Source organism: Lissotriton helveticus, chromosome 12 (genome assembly GCF_964261635.1).
Source record: "Lissotriton helveticus chromosome 12, aLisHel1.1, whole genome shotgun sequence".
NCBI classification, from domain to species: Eukaryota; Metazoa; Chordata; class Amphibia; order Caudata; family Salamandridae; genus Lissotriton; species Lissotriton helveticus.
In genome coordinates, this window is record NC_136073.1 from 636367844 (window position 1) to 636383657 (window position 15814).

Here is a 15814-nt window from a genome sequence, read left to right on the forward strand (position 1 = left end):
TTTGGTTGTGTGGTCTCCAAACCCAAAGACACGAAACACTACAAACAAAAGACATACAAGGCCTCAGGGATATCCCCTTAGGAGTAATGGATTGGGGACTGCTGTGATTCCTTTCTGCTTCTCAACTGTTTTCCTCGACAGAGGAGAAGTAGGGAGAGTGGGAGCTGGATTAGAAGGTCCAGAGCCCGTGCTCCTAAGAATAGATCACAATCTCAAAAAATGGGCTACTTTTGCTGTGAGAAGAAGAGAAAGAATCTGAAAAGGTTGTGTTTGACCAGAGCGAGGTCATGGAGACAGTCAACAAAACTGTTTCATGTTGCCCACTCACATTCCCTAGGGGATGTCATGCTTGAACATAGGGTAGTGCTCCTCGTTGTGCCGGTGCTGCAATGCCCTATGGATACCCCGAAGGGCCGTTTTAGCGGAGATCTTTTTTAGAAATTGCTGTATGATTAATGCAAATGAGGTGGTAAGTGCATTGGAGTAGTGAGTGTGTGGCTGTGGATTAAAACTGATTTGGGAGGTCACAAGCAATCCTTTAATAGGTGGACCACCCTGTTAGGAATAAAAACCTATTACAGGCAAATGCTACCATAAAGCTTTAAAAGGAATCCTGGTTGTCAGTGTACAATAACTGGGTAAAGAAAAGTACTCTGTAGTCGTGAGAAGCTTCCCTCAGGTATCTCTCTCAGTAATTGTTCAACATGCCTATCTAGCACAAGAGCTCCAGTAGTTGACCCTCCTGTTCTCAAACCTGTTCCACATAGACTAGTCCCCCCCAAGAGGCTTCAGCGCTCACCATAGACAGCGCAAATACAAGACCCTCTAAGAACCACTTTAAAGGCCTCCTTTTCAATGGCCATAAAGATGGTGGAGCCATGATTTTGGTCAAAATAGTCCATAATCTGGTCCCCAATCAAGGTCTGGAAGGTTGTGTCTTCCAAAACGGAAGATTAGAGCTTCCACATGTCGATCCCGGAGGGTTTTTGCCCCATCACAGGCCCATCAGCATGGGGTTATGATCAGAGATTTCCCTGCCCAAGTTGTCGGGGAAGAAACTTAGAAGCAAATTGAAGTTGAGCACATAGTCCGATCAAGGCAGATGTAGAGGTTGCGTATCAGGTAGTAAAATCAGTACAGTCTGTTATGAGGGTTGAGGCATCACCAGGCATCACTAGGTGACCACTGGTGGAGCCAAGAAGTTACGCTACCAGCAGTGGTCGACGTGGATGATGCCAGGAGAGGAGGGTGGAAACAGTCTATGGAAGAATGAAGGACACTAATACAATCCCTCCCAGAGGTTCCAATAACTCATATTTACTGTTTAAATCACTACAGTATGTTTAAATGGAACAATATTGCATTCTATTGTTTTGTATTGGCATTTACATAGAGGTATCTACCCCGATGAAGTGCTGAAGCTCATTTCGTGCTCGTAGCATGCTGCTCCATGGAATACCTTAGAGTAATTTTGTCAAGACGTTTATCCATCATTTGTCACACCATTTGTAAGCAGGTGTAGTGCAGCCGGTCTTGCAATCTTTTACATACAATTCACTCAAACTGTCATGCAGTATGTCCTCAATAGGTTATGCAATATGTCATGCAGGGGTGATTGAGTATGTTGTGAAACAAATAAAATACCAGTCATGAAGTGGCCATTCATGCAAATACCTACCATATGGCAAATAGTATCAGTGATATACTATGTGTAGTCTCCCATGGAGCATCAAAAATCCCGCTCCAGGTGGATGTGATACACCATCAGAAATAATATTGTGTGGAATCAACTCAAAAGTGACACACTGATAGCACTCTTAAACCACCCGTGAGTCCTATATAGATGCTAACCCAGTGCGTCATAGGAGCAAAGCATTGATGGCACTGCTAATCCTCCCAGGAGTCTTATATAGTCTACCCAGGAGTTACAGTGGGGTAGCCCATTGATGGCACTGTATATTAGAGTGCACTAATGTTTGGTGTGTGGATGAGTCTGCATAAGTGGGTTGCACACAGACACTGCATATCTAGGCATGTACACCATTTTTGATACATATAGATAAGATACCTGATAGGCGAATAGATATAAGATATGAGGTTTTTATATAACATTGTGAACTTATCAAGATATCCACAATTAAATTAGAATTGTAGAACAGCATATAATTTTATATATATTTTATATTTGAAAATATGTATAACCTGGAATAATTGATCGCAGAAGGAATTATAATATAACTCATGACCATTGCAATATGGCCACCATACACAACACTCCATTTGTTGCCATGTTTACTTTTATGCCATGTTTTTTGTGTTTACACATTAGAATGAGATGGTTAAAAATGAAAGAATCCAATATGGCGCTTATCGTGAAACCGAAACGCTTTGATATTCCTTGCATGCCAAATATAAGATACATTTTTGCCTTAAACTACAGGGAGTGCCGAGTTCTTGCTGTGGAGTGGAAACGGGAAGTTTGGTATAGTTAGAACGGAGATGGACATGCTGGAGTGACTGCACCCCTGATGGTTGGGTTGCACGCCTTAATTCGCTGCATGAGGAGGATGTGTATATATATATATATTTTTTTATCAAACATAATTGCTAACCACTTCAGGATAATGCAAATCAAGCCACACTACCGTCCTACGTAACCAACTTTATTCAGGCACTAGCAGGTCATATGCATAACGCGTTTCAGCTCTAACGAGTCTTCTTCAAATGCATCAAACAAAGTGACAGCCTGTAAGTTTCTTTATAAAAGTAGATGGAAAGCAGTGATGAGGGTCATGTGACATTCACTCGATTTTTTAATTAAAAAAAACATTGTTCATGGTAGCAGTCACTTCCTGACAAATGTCTCTTAATCTGTTTGGATACAGTGCATAATTCAACTTTTATAGTATTTAGGTAAATCTTCAGTTTATTTAATTATCCCCATGGTTAATTGCTCTGATACAGGTTCCATGTTATTTAGGGACCACATTATCCATAATGCATCATTGTTGTCACTAATATCAGTGTTCCTTCATCACTCTCAATTTGCAGTTCTTAGTTTAATTTAATTTGACTTTACTTGCGGTTTATCATTCTGCCTTTCAAAGGATTAAATTCCATGCGTGGCAGAGTCAAACTGCAAGCAAGCTTCGGTGTTGTCACTTGTAAAACTGTCTTCTTGGTTTCAAATAAATCCTTTTGCCTTTCACTCCTCTCTCGAAGGTACGGGGTACAAGGGTAAAATGCCCCCGCAAATCCTATATAGATGTTGTCGCCAGTAGGCAATTATATTTAGAACCTAGTTTCCTTAGGAAAAGCGTTTTTTGAGTTTCTTTTTACTTTCACGCTGTTTGACAAAACTTCACGAAATCTTCCAGATAAAGTGCCTTCCTGATTCTAATTGTGCATGGAAATTTTTGAGGTGATCCGTCAAGTGGGAGCAGAGAAAATAGGGGGGATCGAAAAAAGTGGGCTTCCCTTGTTAATTCCCATAGAGGTTTTAGACACGACTACAGCCTGACCGCTGAACAGAATTAGACCAATTTTACAGAAAGGTAGCTCATTGTCCAGAAAAAGCCTTTTTTGTGATTTGGTGTAAATCCATTCCGTAGTTATTGGGATATTAAAGGAAAAATACATTTTTATGTCTGGGAGGAGCTTAAGCACAGATCTCATGGTGAGATCTGATTGGCTGTCAGCACTTCTACCTGGAAGTGTTGGCAGCATCTTGTGTTCAATATACATGATAACACCCAATTGAAATGTATTGTAGTGAATGGCAGATTTTGAGGGTCACAAAAAGGAGAGTATATAAAGAGTGATAACAGATGTCAGTTACAATATAAATCATTTGTGGATGGTAACATAATTACTTTAGGAATTGTGGATTGTTCCAAGGTGATTTTACCAGGAAACGGCATTTATGCCACGGGCAGAACCATGTGTTCCGTTACCCCGCAAGTGTTACCACACTTGCCTTTACCACGCATATGAGTGGTAAAGGCAGTCAGTGCTCTAGATAAAGGGTGGATGGGCAGGAAGAATGGAAGGAGGAACAGGAAGGATTGGGACGCTGCTTTGTTAGTAGGGCTGGGTTTTAGGCCTCAGGGCTGGGTTACCGGGGTAGTTTTTAGGGCTGGGGGTCGGTTTTAGGGCTCAGAGCAGGGCTGGGGTCAAGGTAGGTTTTAGGGCTGGGGGCAGGGTTTTAAAGCTCAGGGCGGGGGATTGGGCCATTTTTAGGGCAGGAGCTGGTTTTAGGAATCAGGGGAGGGGGTAGGGCAGTTTTTAGGGCTGGTGCATGTTTTAGGGATCAGGGCATTGGGGCTAGGGTTGGGGAAATCTTTAAGGGTGGAAGTGGTGGGCATAGTTGGCAGCGTACTACTACGTGGAATTCCAGGAAGTTGACCAAAAAACTCTGTCAATTCCGCAACTTCGCTCCGTCGGACTCCCAATGAATAAAACAGAAACCTCATATACTTGTGGTAAAATAACAAGTATCTCTATCTTTACATGCAAAAATGCATATAGTCATTTCACAAACATGAAAATGAAAATTTAGCAAGTAGTGAGAGAGGTGATGATTTTGGGATCCTCCCCAACCTAGGGAGAGAACCAAGCAGATGCCTTGAAAACAAAGAGCTTATCTTGCTGAACGATTCGGTGGTGGTCCCATCCTCTTAGGACCACCCCAATCACAGTTATGGTCAAAAATACAATCCCAACCAAAGGCCCTGCAAAGCATTATGGGACAAGATTAGCAGTGGGCAGTGAATATTATAGTATCCAATATCAAAATAATTCTACAAAGAGCTGCAGTTCAACTAGTCGTTACTAGGTGTCCCTCACAAGTCAAATGCAAAAGCATTGAAATTATTACATCACGCTGCAGTTCCACTAGTCGTTACTAGGTGTCCCTCACGGGTCAAATGCAAAAGCATTGAAACCCTTTCATGAAGCTGCAGTTCCACTGGCCGTTAGTAGGTGTCCCTCATGAGTCAAATGCAAAAGCATTTGACTTGAGGGACACCTAGCAACGACTAGTGGAACTGCAGCTTGACGTAATAATTTAAATGCTTTTGCATTTGGCTGGTGAAGGACACCTAGTAATGACTAGTTGAACTGCAGCTCTTTGTAGAATTATTTTGATATTGGATACTATAATATTCACTGCCCACTGCATTTAGAAAACCTTATAAATTCACTGGAAAAACACAGGTTTCAGGGACGTTATAGTTAGTTGGACATGTCACTCGTACAAAACCAGAGAAATTCGGCCGTTATAGTTAGTTCAGCTAACTATAACTCGCACCCCACAATGCACTGATGATGCCGTCACATATTATATCATTCATGACATGGTCAGTGACATCACTGATGACATCTCAAATGACATCATCCAGTGACTGTGTTTCGGTAAAGTTTAAATATGTATATCTCAGGGTGAAAAAACATTTCTGTATCCATGTGTAACATATATGATTATGTAAATATTTGATTGTCTACTGTGGAACATAAAATGTTAAAAAAAATAAGAAAAGTGTTGTAAATTGAGATATGTCTATTCTGTATCACATAAACATAACCATACTTGAAAGCCTTCTCTGCTTCAGACATCCAAATTCTCAAACACTGCTACCACATTATCCATATATGGATGTCTAGGGTTTACAGGAAGCTCAACACAACCAAGACAGAAATCTTGTTATTTGCCAAGAACAACAAACAATATACAGTGCAAACCTGGTTCAATGACATGAACTTTGACAGCTCAATATCCCAACGCATGATGAATGCCAAGTCACTTGGATTCACCCTGGATATAACTCTCACCCTTGAGGAGCACATTGCCAAAAACACAAAGAGAACATGTACCAGATCCCTCTTTTATCAGCAGTGACACCGGACGGACCACTGTGTGAGCTGCCTGCGCTGTTTAAAAACTTTTAACTAGAAATTGCTTCTGTTTTGTAACTTGCTTTTAGTTTCACTTGCGCCGATTATCACTGACATCGACACTTGATGCTGGTAAACTTTTAATGCTGCCCACTTTTGACAACCACTTGTAAACTACGGTACTGGCACTGTATTTAGCCTGTTGTTAATCACCTTTCGTTCTGCTGTCCTTGCCTTGGTCCGCCGCGGCTGACGTGCCGTTTGAGCGGAGGGCGGGACCTGACTACACCAGCTGCACTTGATTCCGCCCTCACTTCCGGGTCGAAAGTTGATGGTCGGCATTCTAGTGTGCAGACCATGCTGAAGCGGAAGCGCCGTCGGCATGACCGTCTGCGCCCGTCCACGCCAGTTCGTCGCCAGACATGCTGCCAATCTCGACAAAATGGGGTACACCTATGCCCGCAATGAGTTACTAGCAATCAGGATGCAGGTTGGCAAGTGTGAGCAATCTGGTCTCGGTGGTTTAGAGGGTCCTTTCGGCTGCAAATGCTGTGGCTTCATGTCTGTCATCTCAGCAACACCTTGCAACCGCCACCTCCCCAAGTAAAACACTACAATTTTTCACTTAAACTGCCGCTCCCTAGCCAAACTTTTTGCCAATGTCCATGATCTTCTGGAAGCAGAGTCCCCTGATGTCCTGTCCCTCACGGAGACCTGGCTCTCGGAGGACATGGGCACTAAGCCAGGGCTAGCACTCTCGGAGGTCTATAACATCTACACCCTCAATAGGGAAACGAGAGGCGGGGTATCGCGGTTATGTTTAAAACCGGCTACCTCTGTGCCTTCATAAAGCAGCCTGTCGCTGGCTGTGAATGTGCTCATTTTAAAATCACCCTCAATCCTAACTACACTATGACAAGCTTACTAGTTTATTGACCCCCGGGTCCATCAAAAGTCTTTAGGGAAGCTCTTATCAAGACAGTCAGCGCCCTGGCGGTTAATGCCTCGAATTTTACAGTCACAGGAGATCTGAACTTTCACTTGGATAATCACTCTGACTCCAATGTGGCTAATTTTGTGGCCGATCTCGCGGCTTCTCAGCTTGATCAATGGGTCTCAGGACCAACGCATTCAGCTGGCCTCCTGTTGAACCCAGTCTTTACAAATATACCTTCCCTTTCTGTCCGACCCCCTGTCCTGTTTGGATGGTCCGATCACTATCTGGTCCCCAGGTCCATTCAGAGCATCGCGCCAGCGCGTAATTTAGACAAAACACTCTCACTCTAACGCCCTTGGCATTAACTGAACTGGGACCAAATCCTAGCCCACCTCCCCGCCACTACCCCAGTTATGCTGGCTGACCCTAATGAGGCTAACTCCGCCTTTACCGATTGTATTAACCAGCCGTTGGATAGCCTGATTCCAGCTAAGTTGTCCATGAATCGCAAATCAAAATCTAATCCGTGGTACAATTCTAAACTAGCTGAACTGTGCAAAATCAGTAAACGGCTGGAAAGAACCTGGAGAAGGCATGTTGACCCGGCCTCTAATGATTGCTACCGGGTAGTCGTAAGAAGTTATCATAGGGCCATCCAAGTCTAGCGTGCAACATTCTATGCTCAGCAAATCAGCAAGAGTACCAGCCCGGCGAAGAGCATCTTTTCGATAGTCTCCTACCTTAAAACTCAGAAAGGTGCCGCAGGCCCACTGATCACCTCTGATCAGCGGTGTGAAGAGGTCGCCACCTTCTTTGTTAGGAAGGTAGAAGACATTTATAAGTCCTTCCCTACGGACCAAGCCAGCCCTCTTGAGGTATTTTGCAACCACAATAACAACATATTGAAGGCTTTTCAACCGATCCCTCCTGATCAATTACTAGCTCTATGCTCCAAAATCAAGTCAGGCTCTCCGGCGATCCACTGAAACCTGACCAATTTAGGAAAATGTTATCTACTATCTTACCTCCCTTAGGACAGGTGATCAATGGGTCTCTCAATACAGCTGTCATGCCTATAGCTTGGAAACAGGCCAGGGTGATACCACTGAATGAAAAAACCCTCCTTAGACCCTAAATAAGCCAGAAATCTTTCGGCCGATCTCCCTGTTACCTTGGGCCGCAAAGATCACGGAGGCTTACGTCAACTCCCTCCTCATGGACTACCTGAACTCCAACAACAGATTAGACCCTTCCCAAAATGGCTTTCGCCCTGGCCACAGCACAGAGTCTGCACTCCTGGCTGTGAAAGAACATCTTTGGACAGCTTTGGATGCAGGGCAGACGTCAGCACTGATCCTTCTGGATCTCAGTGCCGCGTTTGATACAGTATCCCACGCCATTGCCGATGCCTGGAGGAGGCTGGAATTGTAGCCTCAGTCCTGAAGTGACTCGCCTCATTCCTTGCTAATAGGATGTTTCAGGTGATAGCCCCCCTTCACCTCTGGCATCTTTCCCATCAAGCAAGGGGTGCCACAGGACTCCTCCCTGAGCCATCTGCTTTTTTAACCTATACATACAACCCCTGACTGTAGTGGCCAAGAGCAGAGGGCTGACCATGGTCTCCTACGCCGATGACACACAGCTGGTGGTGGCTCTCTCGAGCAATTTTAAGCAGGACGCTCTTAAGTTTCAGAGTGATCTTGCGGCAGTCACCGAGTGGATGACCGCCAACTGTCTCCAACTTAATGCCAACAAGTCAGAGGTGTTGGTGGGGAAAGACCATAGTCAGTGGCGTGAGCTATGGTGGTCCAAGAGCCTAGGCCTTGCCCCCTCCCCCAAGCAGGCAGTGAAGAACTTAGGGGTTTGGATGGATTTATTCCTCAACTTCCAGACCCAAATTAAAAAGGTGGCTGGAACCTGTTTTGGGCTGTCGCAGGGCTCAACCCCATCCTGGGCTTCTTTGATGCCCCTACCAGGCATATCATCATTCAGGCCTTGATTATGTCTGGACTTTATTATGCCAGTTCACTGTATATGGGAACCAACAAGACAGAAATACATAGGCTACAGAGGGTACAGAATGCGGCCGCAAGATATATCCTCGGTTTGCGCAGAGCTTACTCTGTGACAAACCTCCTTCATCATCTCCACTGGCTGCTTGTGGCTGGGCGGATTGGGTTCAAGGCTCTCTGTATAGCCTTCAAAGCCCTAAAATCTGCCTCTCCTGGTATTTTGACCAACCTGCTTTCACCTTATGTTCCCCCCCACCAGCTCCTTTCCATGGGACAACACCTGGTGGTGGTTCCCCGGGTTAGAAGGGTTTGCCCCGGAGGTCACTCTTTCCAGAACAGAGCGGCCATCCTTTGGAACACGCTGCCTTCCCACATTTGTGGGCCTAACAATTACCTAGAATTCAGGAACCATAAAAAACATTCTTTTTCCCACTCCGTAGGCCTTCCCTGGTGCCCTCCCTGATCTTGTCCACCTCACTGCTATCAGTGCCGGGACGCCTCTTTGCTGGGGCAGCTGTCGCACTTTACAAGTCTATTAACATTAACATTTAATATAAAACAGTTTCTTCATCCCTTTTGTTCGGTTCGTGTACTGTAACATCTGGATAGCGGTAATGCCCTTCTCCATGACCTCCCAGACTCCACACTATCCCTTTATGTCCCCCGTAACCAGTACTACACGTGTCATCCAGAGCCTGAAAAAATATGATGACATCATCCCCATCCTTATGGAACTCAATAGGCTCCCCTTATTTGCTCACACCTTCTTGAAAACCAGCAGCATAATTTATAAAGCCATCACGACCAGTGCACCCCCTTATCTTGCAGACAAGCTCATCATCTCTGATCGTTCGTGGCCCACCCAGAGTTAGCACCCCCACAGACTACAGAGTAAGAAGCCTAAAGACATAAAAACAAGACAACATGCATTTTTCATCTTTGCACTCAGGACCTGGGAAAACATCTATCTCCTGTATTAATATGTTCTGCATAAACGTTGCTCCAATAAACGCAAGAGTTGAAGACTCACCACTTCAAAGAACACTACATCACAATGAATTAAACATCCACAAACCTGCTTCATTTCGATATTGATCATTTACTTTAAGTTTGCCTTTGACCATGTACAGTCCTTGCCTGCTTTTTGGCCAGGTTTGTATTATAGCCATACCATATACATGAGTGCAAACATACATACCAAAACCAGCAGTAACAATTACAATCACATGAGCAAACCCTGGCTGAACAGTTAAGAAAGAGTGTGCAGATCTCTCCGTCCACCCAAAGTTCGCCAATATGGGTATCGTCCATGGTGTGTAAAGTACCATACTTTGGAGGAGCAGAGGGGTTTGGGCCAGAGACTAACTGGAGAAATATACAGAAATCTCTCCAATTTCATGAATTCTTTGGTAAATTCTTCCTCCGAGCTAAATCCTATCCATACTCTGGCACTTTCAGTCCTATTCATCCCATGATGAATTGAAGACTACACGTACCAGAACATAAAGAAATCCCCAGCCGGTATGAACTAGCCATGGAAGGACTTGAGAGCTCTGTGTATAGTAGGCACTAGGCCTGAGAGAGTACTGCTCGTGTGGTGCCAGGCTTTAGGGCGCTGGTCTTCTTTTATGCTAGGCTCAGACAGCAGTAGTCACCTCCTGATGTCAGGCCCAGAGGGCATCCGTCCTCCCCTGGTACCATGCAGAGGGCAGCAGTCCAGGCTGAGGGAGCAGCCTCCCTACAATGGTGACATCAGTTTCTCTCCAACATTTTTTAATCTAGTGACAGTTCTCCAGAGCCTGAAAAAATATGATGACATCATCCCCATGACATTTTTCCATAGGCAGATTTCTATAAATATTTTATGACACAAATAACCATTTAGTTAAACAGCATTTCTAACATATCAAAATAGGGTTCTGCTATGTATTACTTTATGTCTTATCAGTTATGGGTTTTATGTCCACATCTGGCTACACAACTCAGTCCTGACCTGTTGCTTCCCTGCTTTCACAGTATCAGCAACACACAGCTCTACCAATGAACCCCAATCATAATTTTCAGATTCTGTAAACACATTTTGTGAAAGCAGTACCTAACACAAACAGCCTACACTGATTTCACAACATATGCGTATTATAGCTCAGGTTTCTTCTATAAATAAACTAGTCAGACCAGAAATGAGAAATACATATTTATCTAACCTTGTTTAATTTTTGGAAGGTATTTTTTTGACTATTCTCTTCATTTTGCAGGTTATGGAACAGTCAGCGGACAGGGTGAAGAAGATTATATCATTGATACTCAATATGAAGTGGCAGATACAGCTTTATCAGACAGTGACACAGTGATGATGGCATGCAGTTATGAAAAAGGGACGCACACCGGGAGCCAGCTGTGGTTAGAAAATCAAAAAATGAGAGGAGAAGAAACTACTAAATGTGAAAATGGTTTCATGGATCTAGCACACCTGAACTTTAACCAGGAACCTCCGTTACTACAACCCTTTGAAGCACATAATAATGTTAGTAATTTGTGTCATTCAGGCTCGTTTACATGTAACCCAAACATAGAAAAAAACTTAAGGGTATACTCACATGCCAAATGTGAGAAACCATTCATTAAGAAGCAACACATTTTTAAGCAAAAAAGAGTAAACATAGAAGTTAGACAATTCCAATGCACTGAATGTGGGAAAAGCTTCAGAAAGAAGGACAATCTCTTTGTACACAAGAGAATACACACAGGAGAAAGACCTTATCATTGTACTATCTGTGAGAAGAACTTTAGTCAGAAGGGAATTCTTGATAGACACTTGATAACCCATGTGGGAGAAAGGCCATACCAATGCAATCAATGTGAGAAAACATTCAAGCAATATAGAACTCTTATTGTGCACCAGAAAATCCACACCCATCCAAAATACAGATCATCTTCCCAGACGTAAATTGGAAAAAAGACTGTTCTAGCTTAATTATTTTATGGATCCCAGCTCATCAATATCTTTGCCTCTGGTTTTAATCCCATACCCTGGATTGTCAAAGACGCTTTTTCATTTATGGCTGTGAAAATCTCTTCTAATCACCTGTGTGTGGACTACACTAGTATACTCTGAAGTCATTTCACAAGAAAATTATATGAAATAACTAGATCAAAAGTGGGTATGCAAACGCCTATACACAGATTAGGATGTCTATGTCAAACAATATACTATGGAAAGGAAGATCAGCAAGAAATACTGCTGGCATTTCATTGTAGATTTATTGTCAAAATAGAAATCCAAACTGTTGTAGATTCCCTTTATTCCTTACTGTTAATATGTTTCACCATTTTGCGTGGCTGCTAATATTTTAGCCATTCTTGTTTTATTATTAATAATCTTTCCTCTCATGTTGCAATATTTCTTTGTAAATTCGATAGGCATAAAGAAATCCTATACTCTGTGGCTAAAAGAACAAAAGACCTGCTACTATAGCAACCAGGAAAAACCTGTGTTTCTTCGTTGGCAGTTGGACTTATTGGGCCTGAGCCAAAAAGATGTGTCCTTGAATATATGTGATTTACTCATGAATATCCACGAATAATTGTAAGAAACTTTGGGTAAACTACAGTCTTCTCTTTTGTTTCGGGTGTCTAGAAAAAACAGTAGGTCAAAAACTTCTTGGTCTGCTTTAATAATGTTTTTGTGAGGGCAGTGCGAAAATCCTGTTGACCATCATCACATAGCAATGGAGTGCCAAATTAGTAAAAGCACACATATTTACACAATGAAAAGTGGTGGTGGTGTTGATTGCTTGGCATTTGTAGTTTAGATCTTGGCGCGTATGACTGACAAACATTTGAATTTATCTTTTGTTGTGAAATAAAAATATATGGTGGTGCCGACTGTACAAGGACAGCCTGCTTAATTGTCACCAACGCAAATTAGGACCGTCTGTTGATGTGAGGGTTCCTAAGATGTTGGTTAATAGTGGCACTAAAAAGCTGGTATAAGTCCTTGAATCTGTTTCATAGGAGTTTGTTGTTCGTGTGTTCCAATGGTTAAGCCTTGATATGCTGAGACGGCCAAACTTGTGCCTGTTACTTCATTGAAACTCTTGATCATGAGTAAATCCCACGTGTGGCCCTATCAATGATTCACTTTGGTATGGGAGAGACTTGCCTAATGGACAGATGGTTTGGACAAATGATTTTTTTCAAAGCTGAGCATCCACACCGCTTGAAATTTATGTATTACATACAAGCATGATACCAGAAAGTTTGTTTTCCCTTCCTGAAAGACCGTAACAGAATTAGAGACCTCTAAACATGAGGGAATACCTGAGGCCTGCATTTCCGCACAAGAGCTACTTATAATAAATACATATGTATTTATATGTATTCATTATGGGCATGCAGGTGTAGAAATGAATACACCAGCCTTTGGCCATGCAGTCCACCCACTACTCCTTTAGTCATTTACAGCAACAGCCCTGTAAGTTTTGGGTTTGGAGCCTGAGGTTTCCGTTGACCCTTGGTTCAGTACTGCCCCTTCAATGCTGGCACACTGTGCACTGGTCTTGGCCTTAACAGGCAATACATCATAGCCTTTGACCATCTCCAACAGGCTCTGCATTTATGGCTGGACCAGCCTTCAAAGACCTAAGGGAATGGCTGTTGGTCGTGGCCATCGCCTCTTTGGTGTATGTGCAGCCTTTGGTCATGCACTGCACATACCCACAGCGAATACTGGGCGAAGCCTTCAGTCATGCCAGGCCCTGCAGTGACAGCATGGTGTGCACACATCATTTATATGTAAATGTCAAATGTAAATGTCAAAGGTTCTTATATAGCACCTTATCACCGCAAGTTCTCAAGGCGCTTGCTTTGGGAACCCGTCCTGGCTTTTTCCCCTGTGAGATAACCCATGCTGGGCATCCCCAAGGTGAAAGCCAGGCATCCCGCCGCGGGGGGGGGGCGTAGTGGAGATTAAGCAAGCTATTGCCCAGAGTTGCAGAGTGTGAACCCGTGATTCGAGTAGGCACCGAAGCGAGAATTATCGAGTCCGTGGACATTTGGGCTCAAGACCCTGCCGCGTCGGGAATTGAACCCTGGTCCCGGGTCTGACCTCTGCTTCAGGGTCTGCCTCCTCTAACCAGTGAGCCACACTTCTCCATTTAGTTATGCCCATCAGGCTCTAGGCATCAGTAATGGCATTGAATCATGCTCCAAGCCAAGTTTCACAAGAGCTTACTGACCTTGACCATCTCCAAATTATGGTCAGCAAAATGAAATATTTAGGATGACCACAGAGGCGTTTACTCATGCTGATCTTTGGTCTTGTGGGCTAACTTTCTCTATCTGTTTCCACTGTGTATCACAGGCTTTTCCTTTTTTACATACGCAACACATAAACACACTGAGGTTTTGGTACAACACTCATTGAGGTCTCCGGGCTCTCATTTTTCTTGATTGTATGGAACAATTTCATTCATGATTGTCTCATCTTTATCGTTCTGGAACATGATTTTCATAACTTTGCCTTTATGCACTGTTGCAGCCTGTCTGGCAAAACACATGTCGGCTGCCTATGATTCGTAATCAATTTTCAATCAGGCTATCTGAAAACTGGTGAATTAAATGAAGAAATAAAGACACTTGGAGTCTCTGGCTCTCCACGACCTATTGGACTTGTTGTACTTTGGACTATATATGAGAGTGTGCTTTGGTATTAATATTGAATTTAAGGATCGAGAATGGCCGTTCTTTGGTCTTCGTACATCCCAAGGTAGTGGGGTGTACATACCATGCAGATATTTCAACTGATTAGTAGTTAGTTATTAAACCACAGCTTGCGTACAAAAATCATGGGTATCAAGCTGCCATTGCCTTTAAGCCATTTTAAATGGCAGGATAAAGGTGCGTTTTCAGTCTTTTATAACAAAAGATTGGAGGGAGCATGGTCGCCCTCCAGAGCTCCCTCATGGGACACGCATTTCTCAGATCTTGTTTCCCTTGTGGGCTCAGTCTTTGCAACCCTGCAGAAGGAGATCGGGGAGAAGCCGATTGTGTGTCCATTGACTGAGTCCATAGATCAACTTAGCCAGGCAAGGACTTTGGCATAGAGGTAGCATCCCTCCTAAATGTGGAAGACCAGGAAGGCACCCGCCATCGGGTGCTGAGTGCGGAGATATGTATTAACCTTGTGAGAGGCAACTAGTCAAAGACAACAGCAGAGGTGGAGATCGGCCATGGCCTGCATCAGAGCTGGCCAGCTGAACTAGAAGGGGCAGGCAGCTGAAATCTGGACTTCGACCATTCCTACAGAGGGATTATGTATTTCCCCTCCAGTGAGTGACAGATCACCTGCCACATACTGAACAAGGTCTAGGCCCAGATGTAGGTCGCCATTTACCGGTCGGTAACGGCCGATTTCGGCCGTTACGACCGGTATTTTGGATTTGGCATGTAGGGGGCATCTTATTTACAGAATCGGTATATTTACCGATTCGGTAAATATACAGAATCGGTAAATTACTGAATCTGTAAATTTACCAGTTCTGTAAATCAAGATGTAGGTGGCACTTCAAAGAGTGCCACAGGCCCTTTAGGAGTCGGTATTTACCACCCAATCCAATTGGGTGGTAAAATACCGATTTCCAGCGTACATGCACATCTGTGCATGTACACGTATGCCATGTGACACACAGAAATGCCCTTAGGGCATATATGTGTGCCACATGGCACACAAGCCTACAATTGGGGTGCTACAGGGTGTCAAAGTGACACCCCGTTCCCCTTGCCAGGATTCGGTATTTACCGATTCGGTAAATACCGAATCGGTATTTCCCATTGATTCTTATGGGCTTCAAAGCCCATAAGAATCAATGGGAAATACCGATTCGGTATTTACAGAATCGGTAAATACCGAATCTTACAGATTCGGTAATTGTTATTTAAAAATTACATACATCTGCCTCCTTCTAATTTACCG

At 43.6% G+C, this 15814-nt stretch overlaps 1 protein-coding gene across 4 annotated transcripts in view; it reads left to right on the forward strand.

The window, feature by feature from the left end:
- The window catches only part of LOC144798262 (zinc finger protein 713-like), a 291631-nt gene extending 277141 nt beyond the window's left edge, over positions 1-14490 (forward strand). For 2 of the 4 annotated variants that reach the window (XR_013603492.1, XR_013603491.1), the window contains 2 exons: positions 11097-13635; positions 14002-14490. Coding sequence is in view for 2 of the 4 variants with exons in the window: in XM_078669026.1 (XP_078525152.1) it covers positions 11097-11788 (692 nt within the window). In the remaining 2 variants the exon portion in view is untranslated. Of the gene's footprint in view, positions 1-11096; positions 13636-14001 lie in introns of those variants that run through there. The other 2 variants (XM_078669026.1, XM_078669024.1) reach the window with 1 other exon arrangement.
- The last annotated feature ends 1324 nt before the right edge of the window (positions 14491-15814 follow it).